Source organism: Choristoneura fumiferana, chromosome 17, assembly GCF_025370935.1.
Source record: "Choristoneura fumiferana chromosome 17, NRCan_CFum_1, whole genome shotgun sequence".
NCBI lineage: Eukaryota > Metazoa > Arthropoda > Insecta > Lepidoptera > Tortricidae > Choristoneura > Choristoneura fumiferana.
This window is the reverse complement of record NC_133488.1, coordinates 6,188,061-6,213,603: the sequence shown is the minus strand read 5'-3', so window position 1 is coordinate 6,213,603 and position 25,543 is coordinate 6,188,061. Positions and strand designations below refer to the sequence as shown.

Genomic DNA, 25,543 nt, shown 5'->3' with positions numbered 1-25,543 from the left:
TTATAAAGTTGATAACACAGAACTGCACAGATACCCAGTGATGCTTAGAAAGACGCTTTTTTTTCCGTGAAATGTACATACGAGTACGACATGGCATTACTTGTATCAGACTCCAAGTGCCAGCCAAGCACCAGCAGATGTTCCTGCGCTCCGACTTCTGGCCGGAGGGAGTGGTGTTCCTTCGTTTTAGGGTAGCGACGAAGACGACTTTCAAATATTCCTAATTTCTTTTTGTGTTTTCGTGTCTTATTGGAAATAATTTGAATTTTAAAGCATACTGGTTTTTCAACCGTAATGTTGTAACTTTTTATTGGCAAATAAATAAATTTCTAAATTCAGTGCGCATAACGTTAATTCACAGATTTCAAACTCAAACAAACTCAAACTCACAACATTTATTGACAGCAAAAACACACTACATCGCAACAAAAACACATTAAAAACACAAATATAATAATAATAATATTTATTAATATTTATTTTATACTTGTTTTATTTTGTGTACTTACTTATAATAATGTAATTTGCGAATTAGCGAATAAACGTTTCTATATCTATTTATTTTATTTAAATAGGAGAAGAGAGAAAAACTAGAGACATTGTGCTGTAGTGTGATGCCAAAAGAACCACGTGAAATAGAACTGACGTTCTCACTCGCGTGGTCATCTAATTGCCCGCAATTTATCAATTGCCGCCAACGCTCACCCTGATAACTTTTCCCAATAAATTTGAAGTATTAATTTATTTTCAAACGGCCATATTTAAATTAAATGTCAATTACGCTTTTCAGCCAACGAAGGTTGAAAGGTAATCAGATTTAAAGTCTCAGCTGAATTCGTTTGATGAAATAATATTTGATAGTTACGGTGCGTTATTATATTATTTTAATAAAAATCGGACGACGTTCTTTACATTGATTATAAGCAGATCGTCGACCGTATTTAAAAATTGTAAGTATATTTTAGTGATTTTAAGAATTATATATATTCTTGTTATAACCCATTATAAACATGAATTTAATTTCATTTATTCATAAAATTCATATGAAAGAAAGGTAATATAAACATGAAATAATCTTAGGTCTAGAAAATTCTAGGCAAGTGAATTATTTCAAAAAATAAAAAATTTATATTTGCTTGTCGACTTTGCTGACAAAAAATGTTATGTAGGTAAATGGGAGGAAAATACATCAAACAACTTAAAGTAAATTGAAACTCAAGATTTGCACTTTGCTTGACACGCTACCGCTACACAGAAGTTTTAATTGTAAAAGTTCATAAAAACCAGTAGCTGTTAAATAACTCCTCGGAACACTCCTTATTGTAGAGCCTATAAAGAAATTACCTTAATCCTGATGAATGACTCTTGCTAACATAGCTTGACATGTCATTTTCAATACCCATACGTACTCCGCAATAGGTACCTATATGTGTAAGTGTAATTCAAATTGGCATAACATTATTTCGTATAATATTAATTCGCTTAACTGAATATCTATAATACTAATTGGCATAACAATTAGTTGGCATAAATTGAATAAGCATAACGTTACTTTTCATAAGTATTAAAAAGCATAATTTAATTAAAAAATATTAATTGGATCTGAAAACTGAATTACTATTGCTGTTACAAAAAAATATATAACAACTTAACCTAACCTAGGTGGGTTGCCTGCGGGGCTACTACGAAATACGAAAATCGAAGTTCGTGTCGTTGTGTCCCTCTAACGCTTATATTATTTAATACAAGAGTGCGAGGGACGATACGATACGAACTTTGATTTTCGAATTTCGGAGTAGGCCTACTGATTCGTCTATTTATTTTGATAGAAATTACGCGAATTCATTTTATAACAATTAAAGTTGTAGTTAATAATGTAATGCATATTACAACTAAAATTAAAGATTATTATGCTAAATAATCGCTACAGGTACTTTTTTATTAGGTATTATGTTAGAACTGTTATGTGAATGCTAAAAGTGGCTCCGAAGCGGTAACGTTTCGTGTGCTCTGCCTACCCCATTTGGGAATACAGGCGTGATGTTTGTGTGTGTGTGAATTCATATCATGACAATTAATGATATGCGAAATAAGGGGTACCCGCAAATTTAACGTAATTTAATCAATTGATCATAGACGTTAATCCTAAGTTATAAGACTTGCTTCCAAGCAACAAAAGGGACTAACAAAGCGTGTACTATCGCAACTAATGATAACGTCGAAACTAAACCATGCTTTTCACACGTCGTAGCGTAGACGTGATAAATGGTGGCAACGAAGTCCTCGTGGATTAGTCAATTGTGGCACGGAACCTCCGACTCATGGCTTTGGGGTGTGGCTTAAGCTAAAAGCGAACCTTAAGAGCGTTTATAGGTATCTGCTGAGCTGGCAACGTTCGTCCAGCCATTGGGGCTGCAGAGAGCATTAAAAGAATAGGCAAAGAAGTGTATAGGTCTATTAAGAGCGTTTATACCTGCTGAGCTGGCAACGTTGCATTTTTGTTAGTGTTTCTCGATTACTCCATAGAAATTTAATGAAAATTAAAAATGTGATCTGATAGAGCTGTTCTTATAAATAAATCTAAATTCCCGATTGTTATGTGAAGAGATTGGTCGACTAAAATTAAAAGTCTTAAAAACCTTCACAGTGGTGTTAAGATAAACTAACCCAAATACTTGCTACAATATTTTGGATTAATTTCAACACGCCGTGTAATGATATTAATATTTTTATTATGTGTTTTAGTATCTTTTTACGTAGCTTTATGTTAATGTTATTTACCAATTTTGCATGTTTCTTGTGTTTAATTTGTCACTGTTAGCAGTTGGCTTATAGTATTGCAATGTGAAATTGGTTCAACAAATAATTAATAAAAAAGGAAATCCTCTCCCATCCACCGTTTTACCTTCGGAACTCTACACGCCCGCACTGCTTGTTTAACAAACAAAAACAAATGAAAATCGGATCGGCCAACATTTTATTTGTTCGCGTATCGAAGCCAAGAGGTGGAACGAACTGTAAACGCGACTACGTTTTGTTATCCGCAAGGAATGAACTGTATTATTTCAGAATTAACCCACGGATAAGTAAGTAAATACAGTACCTTGCGGAATTGCGAATAAATTGCTGGACTACTTTTTCCTTCCAAAAACGGCATTCACGTGAGCGACAATATCGTAACTACAAATATTAATATGTGACTGTATTTTGTTTTGCTAATACAATTAGACAAATTAGGGTGAAATTTACACTTGAGCAATAGGGTATTAACATATACCTCATACTTTTTGTATTCACGCTGATCGTAAATTTTAGCCCTTACAGTTTCTTTAGAACAGTAATAATTGCGTTTAAGAAAATTAACAAATAACTATAATCAAACAAAGTTAGAGTATGGGTAAGAATAAAAATTTAAAGATAGAAGAAAGATAGCAGAAAGAAGACAAAAGGAAGAAAGAAGAAATAAATAAAACATTGCCACAAATCAAACATTACCCAAAATTTCATGTATAAGCTGTCTAGTATTTAGGTGCAATTTGTGCTAATATATGTTGGTGTCAGCAAATGCTGCTGGCGCCGCCCCCAAGGAGTGATGAGCCAAGCAACAATGTTTTCAGCCGACACCCTCCGCGATTCATCATCATCATATCGACGTGGAATCGACATCAGCCGACAAAAAAACGATTTATGTCCACGCAATAAGAGCGAAAAAGACGTCTTCCCGTCGGTAAACGTCGTTTTGCGTCGGCCGAGCCGATCGACGTCTTTTTCGCTCTTATTGCATGGTCATAAAGAGCTTTTTGATCGGCTAAAGCAGATTCCGCGTCGATAGGTTTGGGGAGAGCCCAAGCCGTTCACTGTTGGACATAGCCCTCCACCATCTCCAGACTCATAGACCTCTTGCTTTAGTTGGAAGTGGCCTGCATTAGGCCCCTCTTCCCCACTGGGCACACTGGGCACGTGCCCAGGGCCCCGTAAAACATTGGGGCCCCCTAGTTCCTACTCCTTTACCAAACGATAACCGATAGCTACTCCACTCCCGCCTGAAAATCTCGCTTACATACCGAATGCAGCATGTTGTGCCCAGGGTCTTTAATAGGTGAAAGACGGCCCTGGCCTGCATCCATCGTAAATCCTCGATTTTTTTTATTCGACTGGATGGAAAACGAGCATGTGGGTCTCCTGATGGTAAGTGATGAATACCGCTCATAGACACCTGCAACACCAGGGGTTTGCTGATTCGTTGCCAACCTAGAAGTCTAAGATAGGATACCTCAAGTGCCAGTAATTTCACCGGCTGTCTTACTCTCCACGCCGAAACACAACAGCGCACGCAAGATGGTGGTAGCAATCCAGGCGGACCTTGCACAAGGTCCTACTACCTACCTATTATACGTCCAAAGCACTGCCAGGTGCGTCCTAAAAGTAAAGTTATTTAATATCAATGTCGACCATGGCTTCCTTTCGTCTTACCGTGCTACAGAAATTTCGAACCCTGCTTATGAATTAGACTAAAGCCTCCGTGAGAGGTAAAAGCAAAACTTGGAATAGCCGTAACGTGCTAGCTAAACGCGGAGTGCATTTCGCGATGCAGAAACTTAAATAACATGATAACTGGGTTAGTTCTGCTAAGTTTGTTGCTATGGAAAAGGTATATACTGTGGTTATGGAGTGGACTCTACTGTTGTAAATCTATGCTTGCTAATATTACTAATGCGAAAGGAACTTTATCTGTCTGTCTGTTATCTCTTCACGCACAAAGCTAAGCAACCGATTCAGTCATGAAGGTTTTAACCGATGACCACGTGGTCCAAGAGACATCTAGATTTGCAAAGATAAATATTATAGGAGACTTTATAAAATACTTTAAATGAAAATTGCTGTTAGACCCAAAATTAAAAACCGGCCAAGAGCGTGTCGGACACGCCCAAAATAGGGTTTCGTAGCCATTACGAAAAAATTAAGTGATAATTTTTAAGGATTTCGTATTTTATACGGAATCTTCCAAGTTTAGGTATATTTTATAGGTACCTTAGGCTGCTACTTAAGAGTCAAACTACTAATAATTCTCAAGCCAACTTAGAAGTTATAGTTTTCCTTGAAAGTTTGATATACTTACTACCATCCTGAATTTTTTGTTATTTTTCCACCCACCGGTTTAGATTTTAGAGGCGGGGGGACGCTCAATTTTAATGAAAATTTGCACTTTAAAGTTAAATATTTCGCAAAAAAATCAACGAATAGAAAAAATCGTCTTAGCAAACCCCTAATGGTTTTAAAAGACTTATCCAACGATACCCCACACTAACAAGTTGGATGGGGAAAAAAACACCCCCACTTTACGTCTATGGGAGGTACCCTAAAAAAAAAATATTTTAATTTTTTATTGTACCGTTTTGTCGGTATAGTTTACATAAATATATCCGTGCAAAATTACAGCTTTCTAGCATTGATAGTCTCTGAGCAAAGCCGCGGACGGACGGGCAGACAGACAGACAGACATGGCGAAACTATAAGGGTTCCGTTTTTGCCATTTAGGCTCCGGAACCCTAAAGAAGAGAACCAGAGAGAAGAGGAACACAAAAATGGAAAAAAACCATTTATGTTTAAATTTTTGCCCCCAAAAATTTCCAATCTTTATTTACGTCGGCAATTTCCAACACGCGCCGCGACGTGTGTAGCAAATCGTAATAAATAGCGAAAACAAAAGACCGCCGGCGGGTCTTATGAACTAGGGGTGTCAACATCGATCACCGCTGCAATCTGTTCCCTAATACTTGCAAACCGTCCGAGCTGTATAAATCACTAAGGGGGCTAACCCTTCGGATATCCGCCTTATTATTTATCATCCAAATTCTAAGATTGATGCGTCTTAGACAAGCGGCTAAGAAGGGATTGTTCAAAATTATGCTCGAACGGAATTTGCCTAAAAAATTGAATGAATGATTGATGTAACGTATACTCGTATAAGTACGTAATGCTTTTGGAATGGAATCAATATTTTACTACATTGTGTACTATGATCGTTTGATGGTTGTTACGAGTAGATACGAGTGCAAAAAAATACAATACAATACAATACAATTACTCTTTATTGTACACCAGAAATAGTAAGTGAATAATTAACTTTAAATTTTAAATTCATTTTAATATTAAAAATCTAATACTTACATTACTTTAACGACGGGATACCGATAGATATCACGTGTAAATAAGAGTCTCGGTAGAGACTTTTTTATAATATCTTGGTACAAGATCAATTAATATTAAGTATCCCATGATTAGTATGAATTATCTAAATGAAAGTTTCTTTCCCATCAACAAAAAAACAAAAGTAAATACACTGCTATTACCTTGTCAAAAACTTGACATATGAAATTAAGTAGGTAACGAAAAGAAAATGCGCATACTTACTCATTTGCTCATACTTAAAGTACAATTAGTTTATTTTTTATTTTTAGTGCATGTTTTTTTGCTCGTCCAAACTTCAAGTGAATCCGATCAATGGAAGTACGCAAAATTCCACTTGCAGGATTTGAAAATAATTTACATTCTTACAATCCTTCACGCCCGTTACACAAAATCCTGTAAAAAATCTGTAAAGCTTTAATCTCATTGGTAAAGACCGGAGATTTCCGGCACCCCTAAGCTGTTGCCAGCAATTAGTGTTTTGACAACGGGATGACATGGAAGGGATCGGATGTCTCACCGTAAAATATTTAATGGCTTGTTTGGAAGGGTTTATTGATGTTAAATGAAGCAAACAGGATGGGACAGGGTGGATTAGGGATAGCTCTCAGCATTTTAATGTTTTTGAGAACCGCAGGGCTTTTGATTTCTGTATAGTTTGGTGCTTCACAAAGACAGCACATGACGGGACGCTCGATGGAGTATTATTCAGGCAAATGACAAACGTCAAGGTAAAATAGAGTGGTGGCTTATTGTGGTAACTCACAGATCTCCACATTGAAGTATTAAACAAAAGACGGTAATTCTCTAAAATTTCCAATCCGCACGATGCTGCAACCTGCAACAAGCACCTTATTAATGCTAAAAAAATACCTCTTAGTTTTTCGATATTCATGTGCGGAATTACATTAAATCTACCACGAGCTTTACGTAAAGAAAAACATCGCGAGGAAACCTCCACAAACGCAGTTCAATAGCCTGTTTGAAGTTCCCAATCTGAACTGGGCCCGCGTGGGAACTATGGCCCAAGCCAAGTCATTTTGAGATGCCTGTGCCCAGCAGTGGGTCGTTTAAAGGCTGGGATGATGATGACCGCTCATCCCTCTCAGTTTTAAACATAGAAGAATATCAGAGCATAATACGAAGGCCTAAACAGTCCGTATGGAGGGCTCTTATCTAGCTAGAGAGCCCTCCCGCCATTTCCAAGCCGGTCAAGGCAGGAATAAATGCGATAATATATCGCGGTTTTATAATCTGTTTCATACGGATGTGTATGAATTCTGAAAATGGAAATTTGTTGCTGTCGAAGCACGTACTGTTTATAATTGTTTAATCCCTGTGCAAGCAGTGGTAGTTTCGGTATGTGTGGCCTTACAAAATATGATGAGTTGAAATAAAAATGCCGTTAAATGAATCGGTGTTAGGGAAAAACTATTAAATCTTTCTGATTTTCTGTCAGCGACTGTACCTATTTTACGTACTTAGACAGGTAGACACCTAGTATAAACAAAATTAACGAACGTTCTATTCATCTATTTATACAGTGTGTTACCGGCAGCTGGGCTTTTTTTAACAATGACATTAATTTAATTAATAAACTAAAATTCAGACTGTTAACTTTCCAACAAAATTATAATTGCCAGCAATCAACAGCAAAGTAAATTGACAAGTAAGTGTAAATGACAGCCGACTGATACTTTGATTATTACTTGTCAATTTACTTTGCTGTACATTGCGCTGGCAATAATAATTTTATTACAATGTTAACAAAGTCTGAATTTAAGTTTATTAATTAAATTAGTGTCATGAAAAAAGCCTGCCTGCCAGTAACACCCAACATTAATAATAAAACAATAAAGTTGATAGTCACATTGATTTGTGTTACCAGCCTTTATTATACAGGGAGTTTCTGTCTGGCCATGGGGTTTTAAATCGATACTCACATAAAACTGAGCTACTTATTTCTACAACTTTTTTAAAAATATGATCACTGTTAATTTCACTTTTTACCTACAGATTAAATGCAATTTTCAATGTATGCGATACGATACAAAATTGACAGCATATTGATAAATGTTTATCTAAGAGATGTCATATACAAAATGTCAAATATTATTTAAAGGCTCCCATATCATGTGACAGCGATCACCGCCATGTCCGAAATACACCGACTTAACGTTTAAACTTTGAGGATCAATAAATTATCTGAATACAAGTTATTTGAAAATGTTACAAAACAAAAGTAGCTAAGTTTGCGAGTAGAATCGAACATTGCATTTAAAGCGCCATGGTCAAAGACACCCTGTAGCCGCACAACTAATATAAAACCTAACGGTGATAAATGTGATCACTGATTATTCCACACCAAATACAATGTTTATTTCATAACAAACAAAATTAAGTCCGTTGACATTACATTAGATGCGGACTCATTCATCTTTTATGCATTGATGTCAACCGCAGAAAGGTCCCGTGACTACCGCAAAAAATACTAAGGAACTGCCAATGAAAGCACACAATGTTTCACTAATATCTTAATGTAATGCTACTAACCAACTTAATAAACGTGGTACTACATCTATACTAATATTATAAAGACGAAAGATTTGTATTGTCCTATGTTTGTAACGAATAAACTCAAAAAAAAACTGAACTAATTTTAAAAATTCTTTCGCCATTTGATTGCTACATTATCCCCTTATCATCATCATTATTATTAGGTATTATTATTTTAATATACGATCCCCGGACGGGGCAGATATTTGTATGAATAATACGAAAATTGGATCTCGAATCTTGGGTGTTTAATACATATTTATCTATATAAGTATGTTTACCCGTTGCCTTTAACCCATAGTACAAGCTTTGCTTAGTTTGGAACTAGGTCAATTGGATTCAATTGTCCCATGTAGGAATTTATTTATTTTTTATTTAATATTATCAAGAGGAAAGCTTTGTGTTGTTGCATGTCTGTACGAACAAATTTAAAAACCACTAGAACGATTACATAAATTCTTTCACCACTAGAATATTAGATTACTCCTGAGTAACATAGGCTATGTATGAGTAAGCGCGTCCTACATTACGTTTTGTCGATTCTAATATTAAGTGCCTGTTTCACCACTTGTCGTCTAACTATAAGTGACGAATATCAGTGATGCCGTCTCTGTTTGTTTTGACTGAATAAACAAAGATGGCATTAATTTTATCTGACACTTAAAGTTAGTTGACAAGTGGTGAAACAGGCCCTAAGTATTAATTGTATTTGACGAGGCAAAGTTAAAATACTCAGCGGCACAAAATTTTGCCTACTCGTCATACAAATTTGCCTATAACTGCATACATTTTTGAGGGCCCAATTGTTTACTGCTGCTAAGTATATTTAAATTCAAGAAATAATAATAAAACTTGCTTTCATCTCTTCCTTCAAAAAAAATCTATGAATGAATACTTAACATAATCATGCTCATTTTGTACATAAATCTTGCCATACCAGCTTAAAAATATTCTATTAAAAAGCTTATCTTTGATGTTTTTATGAAAAGAGTTATTTATTCGCTATTCTGTGTTCAAATTGCTTGAGGCTTAAACACGTTTAAAAGACATTTTAAAGATGATGCAAAGAAAATCCACGCCTGCGTCAAATAGCAGGACGGCGTACTTGCTAAGAATTTTTTTTATTCGTTTGATATTGCTTAGCAAAAATACGAGTATCAGTGCGTGGAACTTTGTGCGTGGTTAACAGTTCTAAATAATTACACTTTCAATTACTTGTAGGTACTATTACATATTTTGTGACGATGGTATGTACAAGGTGTTAGCAACAACTGGGTTTAAATTCCGGGATTTATAAAAATTTATTGAGAATTCCCAAAAATAAGATCGTGGATTTAATTGGGATGTCCCAATTTTTGACAAAATATAATAAATCGAAAACCATTTGGAGAAATAGGCTTTGTGAAGCGTTTTCAGAAATCAGATTCCAAAAATGTGATAAACTGAATTAAATAAACAAAATTTAAGTAATGACCCTCATTTGACCCCTGCAGTGTCTCGTCACAAAGGCAGTTATAAAGCAGGTCTACACTCTTAAGCAAATTGACAGTTTGAAATGTGGCTGTCCTGCTTATAATAGCAAATAGTGACAAAGATAGAACTTTAATCACATGATGCGCACCCGGCTTTAAGGGGTTTGCTCCTGGTTAGCTCATGAGCAATGTCCCGTTAGATGGCGCTGTTATCAATAGTTCCTTTTTTCAGGTTTTTTTCGTAAATTATGAAGAATTATTTCACCAAAAACTAATGGCGGGAGTATCTAAGCGTAACCGATTTTTAGACCCCACACTCGAAATGAAATATTCCGCCAAAGCCGCAAACGAGGTGCTTTACTTTGAACGTCAATTGCGGCCGTATACGGACACTAGGAGCTCACGCACACACTCAAATAGACAGCGCCAGCTAGCGAAAGTCTATTGCGACACTTAGCTACCCGATCGGGGTACTCCTTCGAGTAATATTCACATTTTTTTATCGAGTCACGAAATTTTGTACCAACTGTACTTTACTCGAAAATTTTACTACGACCTATAAAATTTATAGGTATTTTATTGATAATTAGAAGCAGGGTCTTGTATAACTGTTCGCATATTATAATACGAGCCAAACGCCTTTCAAGTGTTCATAATATGTGTACGATAAATTGAGAAATTACCAAGATTCTGACCACGGTTTCTTGTCTTGGTTGATGGTCCTACTCCTCTTGCTAATGTGGTCATGGTCGTCGGTTGAAAATCGGTAGCAAATGTACAGGACGAGTTTCTTGGGAAAATAGTGCGGTGGTTTGTCCTTACCTTCCACGCCGAGAGCTGGAATTCGTAGTTGGCAATAGAGAGCGCTGCCACCAGGGCTCTTAGTCACTTGTACGACACGCACAGGAATGCACAGGCAATCAAGTTTATCAAGGGCATCCGTAAGGCCAAAGTCCCTTAAGACACTGTTACACATGCTCTTTAGTAGCAAGAAAGCATGCTACTATTGAGCAAATGCTAGCTAGTAGCATGTGTGAACAGGACATGCCACTATCGAGCATGCTTATTAGTGGCAAGCTCGAGACGGGGTGGAAGGGGGAAAGGTAATAAGCAAGTGTGAACGCGTTAGCTTCAGTCCATGAGCATGCTCATAAGCATTCTTATAAGCATGTTACTAGTAACGAGCATGTATAACAGTGCCTTTGACATACCTAATATTTTATGAACAGTGCTTCGTGTAAGCTCTTTCTATCAAAAGAGGTAATAAAAAGCATACAGAGTTTACTACCCTAATTATCATCATCATCATCACTCAATTTCTGTGGCAAGACTTTTGGTAGAGAATTAGTAATCATAAGCTGCTAATATCAATTATTAATAAGTTGCTAACCATGAAAAGAGTTGACGAAGAGTTTATCTAGGCTTCTGCATCTGGATTTCTCAGTTCGTATATATAATTACTAGCTTAATCCCGCGGCTTCGCTCCCGTTGAAGAAAAAAATCTATTCTGTAGTGTAGGTATTCGAATTAAAAAAAAACTTCTTGCACCTCTGTGATCCTCAAGGAGTATTCCATAATTCCAATTGTATGTTTGCCAAATCTCATGCATTTTTAGGCCATGTTTTGCCTTTATAGGTATAAATAAATACTTACGAAATACTTACATAACAGCAAACGTTCACCCACTCGCCGATAACTGGTATCAAATTGCGGTAAAAAAACTATCCCGTGCTAATTTTGTACCTACATATCTCTATAAATTGATTTTGTTAGGATAATCATAACCGATGATTTGGCACAATCAGCAGAAGACTACGAGCAGTTCCAAAATCATCTACACTCCCTTTGTTACCTTCGAGTCGAAAACAGTTGTCAATTCGTATCATATAACTACCTATTGTAAGTATTATCTGCTAGGATTTTTATCCGATCCAGCAGGCTTGTAGTCGTGCGTACTGGATTATTGGCAGTGCTTCCTTTGGATGTTCGTGCGATGGAACTACTGCGTTTTTTTTGCATTAGTTCCTTTACAAGACTAGAAGGAAAAACTGCGTTTATTTTTTTGTCTTTGTTCCTTTCGCAGTAGCATCTTCAGTTCTTGCAAAGGTACAAAGGCGGAAAAATAACGCAGTTCTTTCTTCAAGGTCTTGTGAAGGAACTAGAGCAAAATGGTGTATTTACGGCGAGGGCGTACATTGAATCCAGAATGTAGCGAAGGATTCTAAAGTAGAATCCTGAGCGTAATGAGGGATTCAAGTGTTAACGCACAAGATGAAAATAATTTTGCTCCCGAGTCGCTCATACAACTTTTCACACCGAGCATTAAGAAACTTGAAAAAAGTAAATTCTAAATATTATTAAAGAACAACCAGCATAGAAAATGGCGTGGCTTTACAATTATCAACTTCAAAAAATTGCATTTGCAATAAAATACTTAGAAAAGCCTTGAACAGAAAAGTTCCACTTTGCTCTCTCCCTCTCGTCAGGGAGGAAAAGTTACTTTTCTGAAGGAGAGGTGTGAAAATAACTATACATGTCCTCAAATACTAAGAGTAAAAAGGGAATGTATTTACTTTGCTACTTTTTGAGCGCACTTTGCCTGTAGGATCTACGGCTAACTAGTCTGGTTGACCGGGCAGTGGGTATAATTAATTTGTAATTTTCCCGCTGGTACAGTAAATTCATATCCCAATAATCATGCCAAATATTATGCATTATAAATCAAGTAACTATTTTGGAAACAATATATTTTTAGACACGAGTAATATTTACCTCGACGTTTCGGCAACATTACAGTGGCCGTGGTCACGGGTAGACTGAAGTGTGGGGTGACAAATAAAAATGACCAAGTGCGGGTAGTTCGAAGGACTCGCGCTGCTAGGCAGACTTGACACCCCACACTTCAGTCTACTCGTGACCACGGCCACTGTAATGTTGCCGAAACATCGAGGTAAATATTACTCGTGTGTGTTAGCGTGATAAGTCCTGTGCGTGGTATTTTGATTAATTCCAGTTTCTTTTAATTATTATGTTGCTTTATTCCTCTCATCTGTCCAAGCACGCGAGCAGGCTGCAATTACTAGGCCCATTACTGCCGTTCCGCCTGTGACAGTTGCAGTTCTACCATACAATCTTTTCTTTGGGGTAAGTAAAATGCAGTATGTCGCATTAGACAGCGTTTGAGAATAATTATCAGAATCAGGGGGGTCAGGTCTGCTAGTGAACAACGTCGGCATTAGATTCAGCTAATACTTTGAGAACAAAAAAAAGGTATAAACTGTGATACAAGTTAAATATGCCCGCTGTCCAGTCAATCAACAAGCCAACCGTACCAAGCAAATATATTTTTTTGAGCTTGACTGTTAGTCACTTTCTAGAACCTACAGTATTTAATTTTGCCCTAGGTTTCTCTGCTGTCAACCGTGCGGCACAGTTAGATCTATGTGATACGTTCCTACATAATATAAATAACATGCAGTACACGCCCTCCTCCACCTCCCTCCTCCTACATGAAATAATATATATATCACACAATACCTAATAATAGTTATATTTATATAGTAGGTATTTGTGACAGCTAGTCTAGCTGGTGTGACATATACTATACATACATAATAACATATTGTTTTACATGGAAGAGAAAGAGAGCGGCGTGTATGTAAATTTATTGTATAGATATTTCACATGGACGTAGTTGTGGGGCACGGTTCGTAGCGAAGAAGTAAAGTAAAAAATATTGTTATCAATTTATATGAGGTTCCGCAAATTAACAAGTTCTCTGTCCCGAAGCAATGTGCTGCGTTCTTTTGACACGTCGCCATAGTAATGATAAGGTAATAGCAATTTTCATTGTTAATCTAAATGTGGTCCAAGAATAAAAATAATTATTATAATGTATGTAATAAAGTGTATTATTTATTGAAAGAACAACTCCATTATTTACATCACTGGTCATACAGCACATGTGCCTCATGGACATACCAGTAAAGCCACGCATCAAGGGTCAAGGAACCTGGTAACACCGAAACCACTCAATTATTCAAGTATTTATTTCGTTAATCTCTATCCACTCAAGACAGGATAGATACAATCGAACCAATCAAAAATATCACATACTATTACAAGTCTTTCTAGGTCAGAATAAAAGTATGTGAAACACATTTTTGAAGCATTATATTATATAGTTTGAGCGGCCCATTTAGTGAACGGCATGTCATCGTCTACTAAAAGTACAATTTATATGATATTGGAAAAATTGGAATGGTAGGTATCCGTTATCTCACTCCATATCTCGGTAATGCTGTATGCGGCATCCTATAACGCCATAGCCCACTCCATGTGAATTACTGTTCGGATCTGACAACTGTAGAGGCCTGTCCGCTAGCACATCCTAATAGTGTATTAGGGGATAGACCTCCAAAATTCTGCTTATCTCGTCTATATTAGATATGTTGGCTGTGGTCCCATGCCTTTCAAATGACCGGGTCCAGATGGGTTCGTGATCGAAAATCTGAACCAGCTATTACAATAATAAGTAAAGACCTTTATTTCGGACAATATGGCCCAGATTTCATTCAAAACATTTCAGTCAAGCATATTGAGTGATTTTGAAAATTGTCAAATTTGAAATTTGGGACACTAGATAGGATGAAAATAAATGTACAGCCAATAAGACAGTTTTGACCAACCTAACTTCTATACTTACTTAGTGCCTATAATGTAATGCAAACTCAAAATCAAACATTATTATGATGCCACTATAATGAAAGCAGTGACGCGAAAGATACAATTTGTAAGCGGAGATCTTATAAACTAGCTAATAGCCGCGTGCACCTACCATGCAATAGTCCTAAATACAAAAGTCAAGGTACCAGAAGCTTAAAAATATATAATTTGTAATAATAGTTACACATAATTAAAAAAAGTAAGCTCACAATAAAAAATTATCAATATATGAGCTTATACAATTCTTCTGATTTTGGTTCTTGATTCTGGGTATCTGTATGCGAGATTGTCATTTTACACGAGTTTCCTTTTCTTCTGTAAGGCAACCTGACAGTTCAGTAGCAATGACACTCGAAAAGAACGCCATACTACCTACTACAGTTATCGCGGCCGGCTCAGTCAAGAATGTCTCTAAAGCTAGACATGAGCAAAGTCTAAACATGAGTGATATTATTATCGATATGGATAGTCAATATTTAGTCATCCTGTGACATAGAGCATAACACCAACTCGTTGTTAAAAAAATTGAACATATAATAATTCTACTATTTTTCTACTACAATGTTTATGTTCACGCAGAAGAAGATTAAAACTATCGCGAAAAGACTTGTGCTAGCACGTTACTAGTGACAAAATAAATAAATAAGTTTCGGAATAAGATGTCAAGTAAATATCGATCTATGCGATCTCCAGGGTGAGACAGCTTCGAAGTTGAGTGTCATACTTCCTGGCGGTGACATGGTGTCGCATGGAATTCACTCATTACTACCGGTGTACAACTATTACGGGTAGTACTATTATTACGGGTAGTAATTTTTTGAAACTAGCGCACAAATTCGTAATTCTTTGTACATTTTTTTGATGTGAGTTTGAATTCCATGTGATAATATGTCAACGCCAGGAAGTAGACACGAAGTTTGATTATGATATATACTGTGTGGTACATACTATGAAATGAAATTTATATTTCTTCATAACTTAAACGTAACCGGCTATAAAAACTAAATAATAGTTACGAACCAGTAGAAGACAGACAGACAAACACACAGACAGACAGCAGAATCTCAGCAATAGGGTCCCGTTGGCACCCTTTGGGTACGGAACCCTAAAAAGGAGAAGCAACTCCCGTCAGAATAAAGAAATATTCCGATATAAAGGGAAAAGAAAAGATTATTCGTGACAACAGGGAAAAAAATATACAAAAATGATTTAGAAATGTGCATGTCACAAAGTGGTCACAAATCAGTCAATTTTGTTTTATTTCAGATATTTTAAAAAATGACAACTTGGGCAAAGTTATCTCAAAGGTCAAAGTTGTACGGTTTTATAGTACTTATATATATGTACCCCTATTATCTCATCATCTGATATTACTGTAGTTTCATTCGACAAATAAAAACTTAAGATTGGTTTTTGGAATCTTTTTGTATTTTTTATTTCAATTCCAAATTTTTACTTTTACGGTCATCCCGTAAAACCTAAATTGAAAATACAAACTGAAATATAGATGCACAGAAAAAACAGAAAAATAAGACCATCACTGGGAATCGAACCCAGGTCCTCGGTAATCCGTACGCTTGCTATACCGCTACACCACTGATGGTCAAAAAATAAAAACTACATACTGTTGGTATTCTTGTTTTTAGAAGCTCCACTAAAATTTCCACCCACGGAACGCTAAAAGAAAGATGCCTACGAAGACTTTATTTCGTTGTGTACATCATATTTATTTAGAACAACTTTATAACACAGCGTTAATAAATAAATCAACATAGTTAATCAGTCAGATATTCCTTAATTTCTTGCATATCAACATTCAACGTTTCTTCTTTCTTCACCTTGAATATTGCATGACAGCACCTAGGCTACTTCAGCAATATAATGATCCAGGCAAAGTTATATGCAGTTAGTTAGCATTGAATCTGAAAGGAATTGTGTATTAATAAATACAGAAATAGTATTAGCAGACAGACTATAAGATACCTAGGTGTACGAATAAAGTGACCGATGCTTTTTAGTTACAGCATATGGACGTACCTAAATCAGACTATCAGTAGGTAAATCCCCTAATGTATCTACATACTGTTGCATGCAACTCTGTCAGCGTAGAATTCGTTTATAGCTATTCCGCGGGAATATTGCGATTAAAAAAACTACCCTATGTTTTCTACGGGACTCTAACTATCTGTATCCCAAATTTCATCCTAATCGGTTCAACGAATTAGACGTGAAAAGGTAATAAAGAATTAAACAAACAGACTAACAAACTTTCGCATTTATAATATGAGTGGGATTATTGTCTTATTTTAAGTCATCATCATCATCGGCCTATCTTAGCCCACTACTGGACATAGGCGTCTCCAATTGCACGCCACTGAGCACGACCCTCGGCCACTCTCATCCAGTTACTGTCAGCTACCCAGTGAAGATCATCGCTCCACCTAGTCTGAGGGCGTCCTCGCCACGCTAGGCTTTTACTCGTTTACCTTAGCAGTTATCGGTTCTTCGGCTGATATGGCCGGCCACTGCCACTTCAGTTTGCTTCAGTTTTAAGTAATCCTATAGAAATAGACGGACGGACAGCGTAGCGTAATATCAAATTATCTGAACTATGTCTTTGTGACAAAGTTTCTCCATGTCTTTCATTGAATAAAGTTAGAATTCGGCAGCGATGACATACGACCATCATCATCATCATCATCGTCATTAAGATCGGTTTTGTGACAATACTTATCTTTTTCAAAATATCCTGATATTGAATTTAGATTTTTGCTATTCCTTTCTGCCTGCATGTAAAATTTACAGAGATTAGTGATATGGAGATAGAGTTGTAAAATTAAATATATAACATTGAATACCCTGGGTATTAAAAATAAACTGGCCAAGTGCGAGTCGGTTCGCGCACGAAGTGTTCCGTACCATTATCTATACAACATTAGACATTAGCAAAAAAAAAACTAAATATTTGTTTTATTCTGTTTGAGTATTTGTTGTTATAGCGGCCACAGTAATACATAATCTGTAAAAATTTCAAGTGTCTAACTATACGACTCAAGAGATAGAGCCCTGTGACAGACGGCGGACAGACAGACAGACAGACAGCGGAGTCTCAGAAATAGGGTTCCGTTGGCACTTTTTAGGTACGGAACCCTAAAAACTAAATAATAGTTACGAACCAGTAGAATTTTATGTAGGTACCTACATAATAAATCCCTTTTTTCCTTATCTTAAATTTCAGCTTTTAGGATAAAAGGTTTGGTGTGTGCGTTGGTAAACAATAATTAAAAAAATAGGACAATGATGTAATGTTCACTTCGACACAGACAGACAGACAGACAGACGGACAGACAGATGGACAGATCAACAGACGGACGACGGATGAGCCGACGGAAAGGTACACAGACAGACTCACATACGCATAAAATTAACAACCTGTGTCACTCCTAACAGAGACAAATCTAACGATACCTCTTCTGATCTCTTTATCTCCTAACATGAGCTATTTCTCAAGACTCTGCTTCTAATTATCAATAAAATACTTATAAATTTTAAAGGTCATAGTAAAATTTTCGACTAAAGTACAGTTGGTACAACTTTATTCACCATCATCATCATCATCATCTCAGCCGTAGGACGTCCACTGTGGACATAGGCCTCACCCACAGACCTCCAGTTGCTTCAACTGGCAGCAGCCTGCATCCACCGCGAACCTGCGGCTTTAACCAGGTCATCCGTCCATCTTGTTGGTGGCGTCCTACGCTGCGCTTGCCGATCCGGCCTCCACTCGAGAACTTTTCGGCCCCAACGGCCATCCGCTCTCCGTGCTATATAGCCCGCCCATTGCCACTTCAACGAGCTGATTCGCTTGGCTATGTCGGTGACCCCTGTTCTTCTACGTATCTCCTCATTTCTGATTCGGTCCCGTAGAGAAACCCAAGCATAGCTCTCTCCATAGCTCGCTGAGCAACTCTGAGCCTATTTATAAGGCCTAAAGTAAAGCACCACGTCTCGGATCCATATGTCATCACTGGACAATAATGATGTAGTGTTCACTTCGAAACACAGACAGACAGAAAGACGGACAGACAGATGAACGGATCGACAGACGGACGGACGGATGGCCGACGGAAAGATACACAGACAGACTAACATACGCATAAAATTAACAACCTGTGTCACTCCTAACAAAGACTTATTTTCTTGTCTCTGCTCTTGTCTTGTTGTTTGCTAAGATGCATCAAGGCCTTGTTGCATAGCGTGCGAAAGAAATGACCATACATACGCTCCAAAACCATACCCCTGCCGTTTCTCACACTTATAAATAAAATAAAAAATCTTGAATCACTTCATAATAGAGTACATACAGTACATACTCGTACATATGCAGACAGACGGTGGAAGCGACTTACTTCTATGGAGTGAAAATGTTCACGACGCAACTAAGAGTTAGGGAAATTTGGCATGTTTTCGTAGTAGGTTGCTGCAGACCACAAGTTTGGTACACACGAAAACCATACTTTGGCCACCCAGTAGGAATTAATTCTTACAGCCCTGCCTCTGGTGTTCTTGTAACAAATATTAATGTTTCTGACAAAAATGATAATAAAACATACCCGTGTATCAATTACATAGGTATTCTTTTCATCATCGAATCGTACATACATAAATAGTTTAAGAGTTGCACTCTTGCTAATTCCTCTCGTCCGCCAACTTTTTGACTTCTTGATTTGTGTTCAAACCATAATTATTCAAACATTATTGCTTTTGATATCAATCTCATTGACTTGACGTTGTGACAAAAATGTATTATAATGACGTTTAAATTTTACTTATCTAGCCAGTTATAATAATAAAAAAGGTACGAAAACTACTTCGATTGTGAAACCTTTTTATTCACCGAGCCTAGATTTAGCGCCGTAAAAATGCCGTGATATGTAGGAATTTATTTGAGCCTCACTGTAAAACTTTGATATTGCAATGTATGTTGATGTAGACTTAATTTTTAACTAATTAGTTTTAGTGATTACACCTAGCACCTTTTATTGTGAGAATAAATATGCTTTATATAATTAGTGGCGCTACTGTCTACGTAAGAGTAAATAACTAATATCTGTTCAGAATTTGTAAGTTGAATTTAAACCACTTGTCCTAGATCGAAGCACCGCATTATAATGTATGTAAAGTATGCATGTTATAATTTTTGCCGAGGACTGCGTTCTGTACTTAAATAATAATTATTTATTTTAAATGACAATTNGAGTAAAAACTAATATCTGTTCAGAATTGTAGTTGAATTTAAACCACTTGTCCTAGATCGAAGCACCGCATTATAATGTATGTAAAGTATGCAATGTTATAATTTTTGCCCGAGACTGGGTCTGTTACTTAAATAATTATTATTTTAAATGACAATTTTAAAAGTAACTTACCTATTTTTCGTCTTACTTACAGTTTGTGTCCTTGCATTAATCAGAAATAATAGTTTAGGCGTTTCAACTTCCGAAAATAACAGATTTAAAAACAAAAAGTAAATACTAGACTCAGAAACTTGAACTTGATCTCTCAGTGATCGCATGCTTTCTTCATTTAGTTGTCGTATTATCTGAGCCAAAGGTGATGGTCACGTGACCACACGAAATAGTCTATACCAATTTACAATAGTTTGATTTTGTGACATTGACTCACGCACCCATATAAAATGTCACTACATGTTCGCTGCGAACACTGTCAGTTGTACTCATACAATGGTAAAATGCAATCAAAATTTACTGCATCACGCTGCACTTTTGATGCAATAAAGTTACTTTTTTTTGGATTTTGCTTGAAGAGCATATCCATAATTTACTATTCTCAAAAAATCCTCTAAGAAAACATGTCCGGAAGCTATGCGGGGTGTCCGTAGGTTTGTATGGAAGAGCAACCCCCTTAAAAATACAGGCCATATCTGAACATATTATAGAAAACTTATGATATGCATGTAGATAAAGTTATGTATGCGGCTATACATAATTAGGCAATAAAACACCACACTCGTACTTTAATGCCTCTCATTATGCACCAGCCACGTAAATAACTATTTATTGTGCACTAAATTTGTTTTTGCATTGTTTTAGGACGCTGTGATATATCTATACTTGGACGTTCCTGTATCGCCGTCTCACGCAGAACCCGAATTATTACAACCTGCAGGGAGTTACGCACAGGTGAGCAGTCGAGAATGTGACATAATAATTGATAACGACATCATCATCATCATCCCAACCTGTATACGTCCAATTGCTGGGCACTGGCCACCTCTCTGAGAAAAAGACCTGGGCGACCGAGCTTTGCTCGGGCTAAAACTCGATTTTAACCGTTTTCCCAGAGATAAGATCAAGCTAGATCGATTTGTCATCCCTGAAAACCCCCACATACCTAATTTAATCGAAATCGTTGGATATATACAAGAATTGCTCGTTTAAAGATATAAGATAAAAAAAATATCACGGGACACAATTGACCAAGTCCCAAACTAAGCAAAACTTGTACTATAAATACTAGGCAACGGATAAAACATACTTATATGAATAAATACATACTTAACTACGTATTAAACATCCAATACCCGAGAACATACATTCGTATTATTCAACCAAACCAAAAAACCAACAGAGCTGAAGATTATGTCATTAAGTAGGTCTTTTACGTGTACTTCAATTCATTCTATGGGCACCAAGTTCAATTCCATTGCAAAGCTGAGATATTCAAGTTTTATTCAGAGTGCTAAAACCAATAACGAATATGGTCATAGAGTATGGAAGTGCATCTTACCGCGTATATTGAATGGATTTTCAACTGAATTATTAAACTTAATCAAAGATCGAACGAGTAAACAAGCCAGAAATATTATAAAAGAACATGTTCAAAGTAAGAAGGCAGACTACCTAAATGACTAAATAATTGTACCTATACTCATTATTCAACTATTATTATATACCTACTACCTACCGTGGCAGGACGTTCGCGGCGTTCGGTGGAGCATTTGCCGTATCAAAAATAAGTCTTTATGAGAGTAGCGCAGGCCCCTGCGACATGGTTCCGACGGGTGTCGCGTCCGAGCTTGTTGCGGTTTATTTATTTATGCTCCGTTTGATTTAGGGTTTGGATTAGCGGTCAATTGTAACATACGTTTCTCAGTATTTCGAACACAATTGGACTAAAAATACCTACATGTAGATTTATTAGCGGCATTTGTTATGTTTTTTATTGTAAAAGTTAACACAGTTTTTAATAGTTTCGTTGCTTCGTTTAAAAGCGTGTGCAAATTTCACCGTGAAGTTCCGAATGTCAAGATAAATTGAGTGGGTATAGCAATATGAGAATGATTGTATTAGGATCACATTGTACAAACAACTTAGAGACTCCTTAACTCAAAAAATCTTTTTAATTTAAGATTAGAAGCTAAGGTTAATAAAGTAATTATGCATTTTTTATTGAAATAAACAGTTTAAATTTTTTTTTTTTTTTTTTTAGTAAATATCTATGAGAAATTGTGTTTTACCTGGACAGTTCTCCTCATAAGTCCCGCTTTAAAAATCCTGGAGGGTAATAAAGACAGATTCACTCGGCCTTAACATTGTTTTCCATGATTTCATACAAGCTAATATAAGGTGTTCTACCAATATTCTCCAATAAAAACACAGTTTCTCATAGATATTTACTTTGACTATAATATGTATATCTCAGTTGTGCAATGGAAATCAACTTTGTGCCCATAGAACGAAATAAAGTAGATAAGCAGACCTTTTTAGTGGCCTAACTCTCAGCTCTGTTGATTTTTGGTCCATTTTGACGCATGATCCTTTCAAATGTAATTCCACACATGAATTCCAAAAAACTCAAGAGGTGCGAGCCGGGGTTTGAACCCACGGTCCTCTGCTTGACAAGCCATAGGTCAAGCCGCTAGGCCACCACGGCTAGGCCGTTCGTTCAGCCGTTTTTGAGATATTGAACTTTGAAGTCACAAAGACGGAGGTTTTCTAGTTTTTTGTTCGTTAGGTTTTCAAATACAAGTATTAACTTTGATAGCATATGTTTAATTCATACCATGTCGTCAATATACAGGCATCTCTCGGACCACTTATCGGAGCTGGTAGAAACCACCCTAACGGACCTGGAGCAGTCTAAATGCATCGCCATCGAGGAGGAAATGGATCTCCAGCCCCTCAACCTGGGCATGATCGCTTCGTACTATTACATCAACTATACCACCATCGGTGAGTTGCTAAAGCTATCCCATGACCCATATCATCAATATACAGGCATCTCTCCGACCAAAAATACAAACTGAGACATGGATGCACAGAAAAACTAGAAAAAGAGACCAGCGCCGGGAATCGAACCCAGGTCCTCAGCATTCCGTGCTGCGTGCCATACCCCTACACTACCACTGGACAGGAGTACAGACACGAATTTCTCCTATGCACCACATATCTCAGCTTGTTTGTTTCTTATTTAGTCACTTAAGCAGCGGCACTAGCGACATCTATGCTTTAGCCCTCATCGAGAAACTTTCAGCACCCCATCGGAACTAACCGCTCACCCGGACAAATCTTTTCTGTGCATTTATATTTCAGTTTGTATTTTCGATATAGATTTAACGGGATGACCGTAAAAGTAACATAAAATTTGGAATTGAAATAAAAGATACAAAAAGATTCCTAAAAACCAATCTTAACACTAAAGGTGATTGACCCTGGTGGTACGTGTACGTGTGTAGGTACGTATATAAAATTGCACCTCAAATTCGTTATAGTATAAAACTCAATTTTTATATTACACTTATTATTATAAATGCTAAAGTTTGTAAGTCTATTTGTTTGTTAGGGTGACACTCTTTCCCGGCCCGGATAACACCGACATGGAAATACCGGCCCTGTTTTTTGTGTACTCGCCCCATAGAAACTGACAGGAGCTTCTATGGGCGTGTACACGAAAACAGGGTCGGTATATCCATCCCGGGTGACAACCCGTTTGCTACATTTTCACGTCCAAACTGCTGAACCGATTTAGCTGAAATTCGCTATACAGATAGTTTGACTTCCGGGGAAGTGCATAGGATAGTTTTATCCCTGAGAATGACATAGTTCCCGCGGGATACGATAAATGAATTCTATGCGCGACGAAGACGTGGGCGACAAGTATTTTATGTTAATAGCTTTTGAGCTATTGTGGACTTCAATGGCTGACTCCTGTTTAAACTTGCAGAGCTGTTCAGCTTGTCGCTGACAAGTAAGACCAAGATCCGGGGCCTGCTGGAGATCATATCCTCGGCCGCGGAGTATTCCGAGCTCTGCATCAGGCATCGCGAAGAGAACATCATCAAAGCGCTCGCCAACAAGTAAGTCTCCTAATCAAACATAGCACTAGAGGAGGCATTTTGTGGGCACGTTAGTTGGAAACATTTACAAATATATATATATATATATATATATATATAATATATATATATATATATATATATATATATATATATATTTTTTTTATTTCGAATAAACTGAAATATGTGCCAGGGCACCTTTGTGCTACTAATGTCATGTTGATAGGCCATACTTAAGTCAAGAAAATCATAGTCAAATTGATTATTAAAAGGTTCCACCGTGGTATCAGCAATATAAGTGGTTTATCAATTTTTATACAAGTTCCTATCAAATGAATATGTCGCTAAAGTTGAACTTTCAAGTTGACAGACACGTCTATTGGCATTATTGTTTTATGACATACAAACGATTATCAACCTTAGGGTGGTAGACCACATATTTGGCTGATGGTACATGAATCAGTTTGGTCGACTGTATTATAGCTGTACAGTTAGATCGGTCCAATTTATTGTAAATTCTTATGTTTATAGGGCGGATCATGGATGCAATATGGTGACGAAAGCATAAGATGGATAAGACTTTTATTAAGCTTCGATTAATATTTTTGTATAAAAATGCTATAGAAATTTATTTATCACATTTTATTTATTTACATTATCATCACTGACAGTATCATTACAGGAGTAAAACTTAAGGCGATACAGACATTTGAGTGATGGTGATAATGTTCCTAATAATGGTGAAGTATCACTTTACGAATGCGCACCTCTTAAATCTTTAGATGTAAAGAGGTCGTCGTTACATGCTGCATAACTGAATAGTGAACTATAAAGGGAATGCACTGAAAACATGTAATATAGAAACAATATGATTATTTACTACAACAATACAATTCTCTATATGTTTTATATATGTGTTATATATTTATTGTATATAGTTAAGTATTTGAGGTTTACATATGCATTTATATTTATTCAAATGTTTTGCTCTATTTGTCGATTCCTGTTTTTGGATTGCTCCTTTACCACTCAAAGGTTGACTGGCAGGAATAAGTCCGCCTTTGTACTTAACACTACTTTTTTTATGTAACCTTTCTGTTTTTCTTTTTGTACAATAAATAGTATAAACAAACAAACAAACAATTATCTGACTATTTTTCAATTATATTCTCTTTTTTTAAACCAATTGTAGCCATATCCATATTACGTATATCGTTCGGCATCCGTCATCCGCCCACCGTTA

The 25,543-nt window shown here is 36.6% G+C and overlaps 2 protein-coding genes across 5 annotated transcripts in view; one reads left to right on the top strand and one right to left on the bottom strand.

The window, feature by feature from the left end:
• Positions 1-25,543, bottom strand: part of LOC141437496 (potassium channel subfamily K member 18-like) — a 238,779-nt gene that overhangs the window by 137,278 nt on the left and 75,958 nt on the right. The gene's annotated exons all lie outside the window — the stretch shown is intronic.
• On the top strand, positions 21,081-24,343 carry LOC141437421 (U5 small nuclear ribonucleoprotein 200 kDa helicase-like). Its single transcript, XM_074100775.1, has 3 exons — positions 21,081-21,145; positions 23,046-23,197; positions 24,189-24,343. Exons 2-3 carry the CDS (start codon positions 23,131-23,133, stop codon positions 24,323-24,325), a joined length of 204 nt encoding a protein of 67 aa, XP_073956876.1. The 5' UTR covers positions 21,081-21,145; positions 23,046-23,130; the 3' UTR covers positions 24,326-24,343.

Coding starts and splice junctions, on each gene's coding strand:
- LOC141437421 (XM_074100775.1), top strand. CDS start 23,131: ATGGATCTCCAGCCCCTCAACCTGGGCATGATCGCTTCGTACTATTAC. Junction 23,198..24,188: donor CATCAACTATACCACCATCG/GTGAGTTGCTAA, acceptor TTAAACTTGCAG/AGCTGTTCAGCTTGTCGCTG.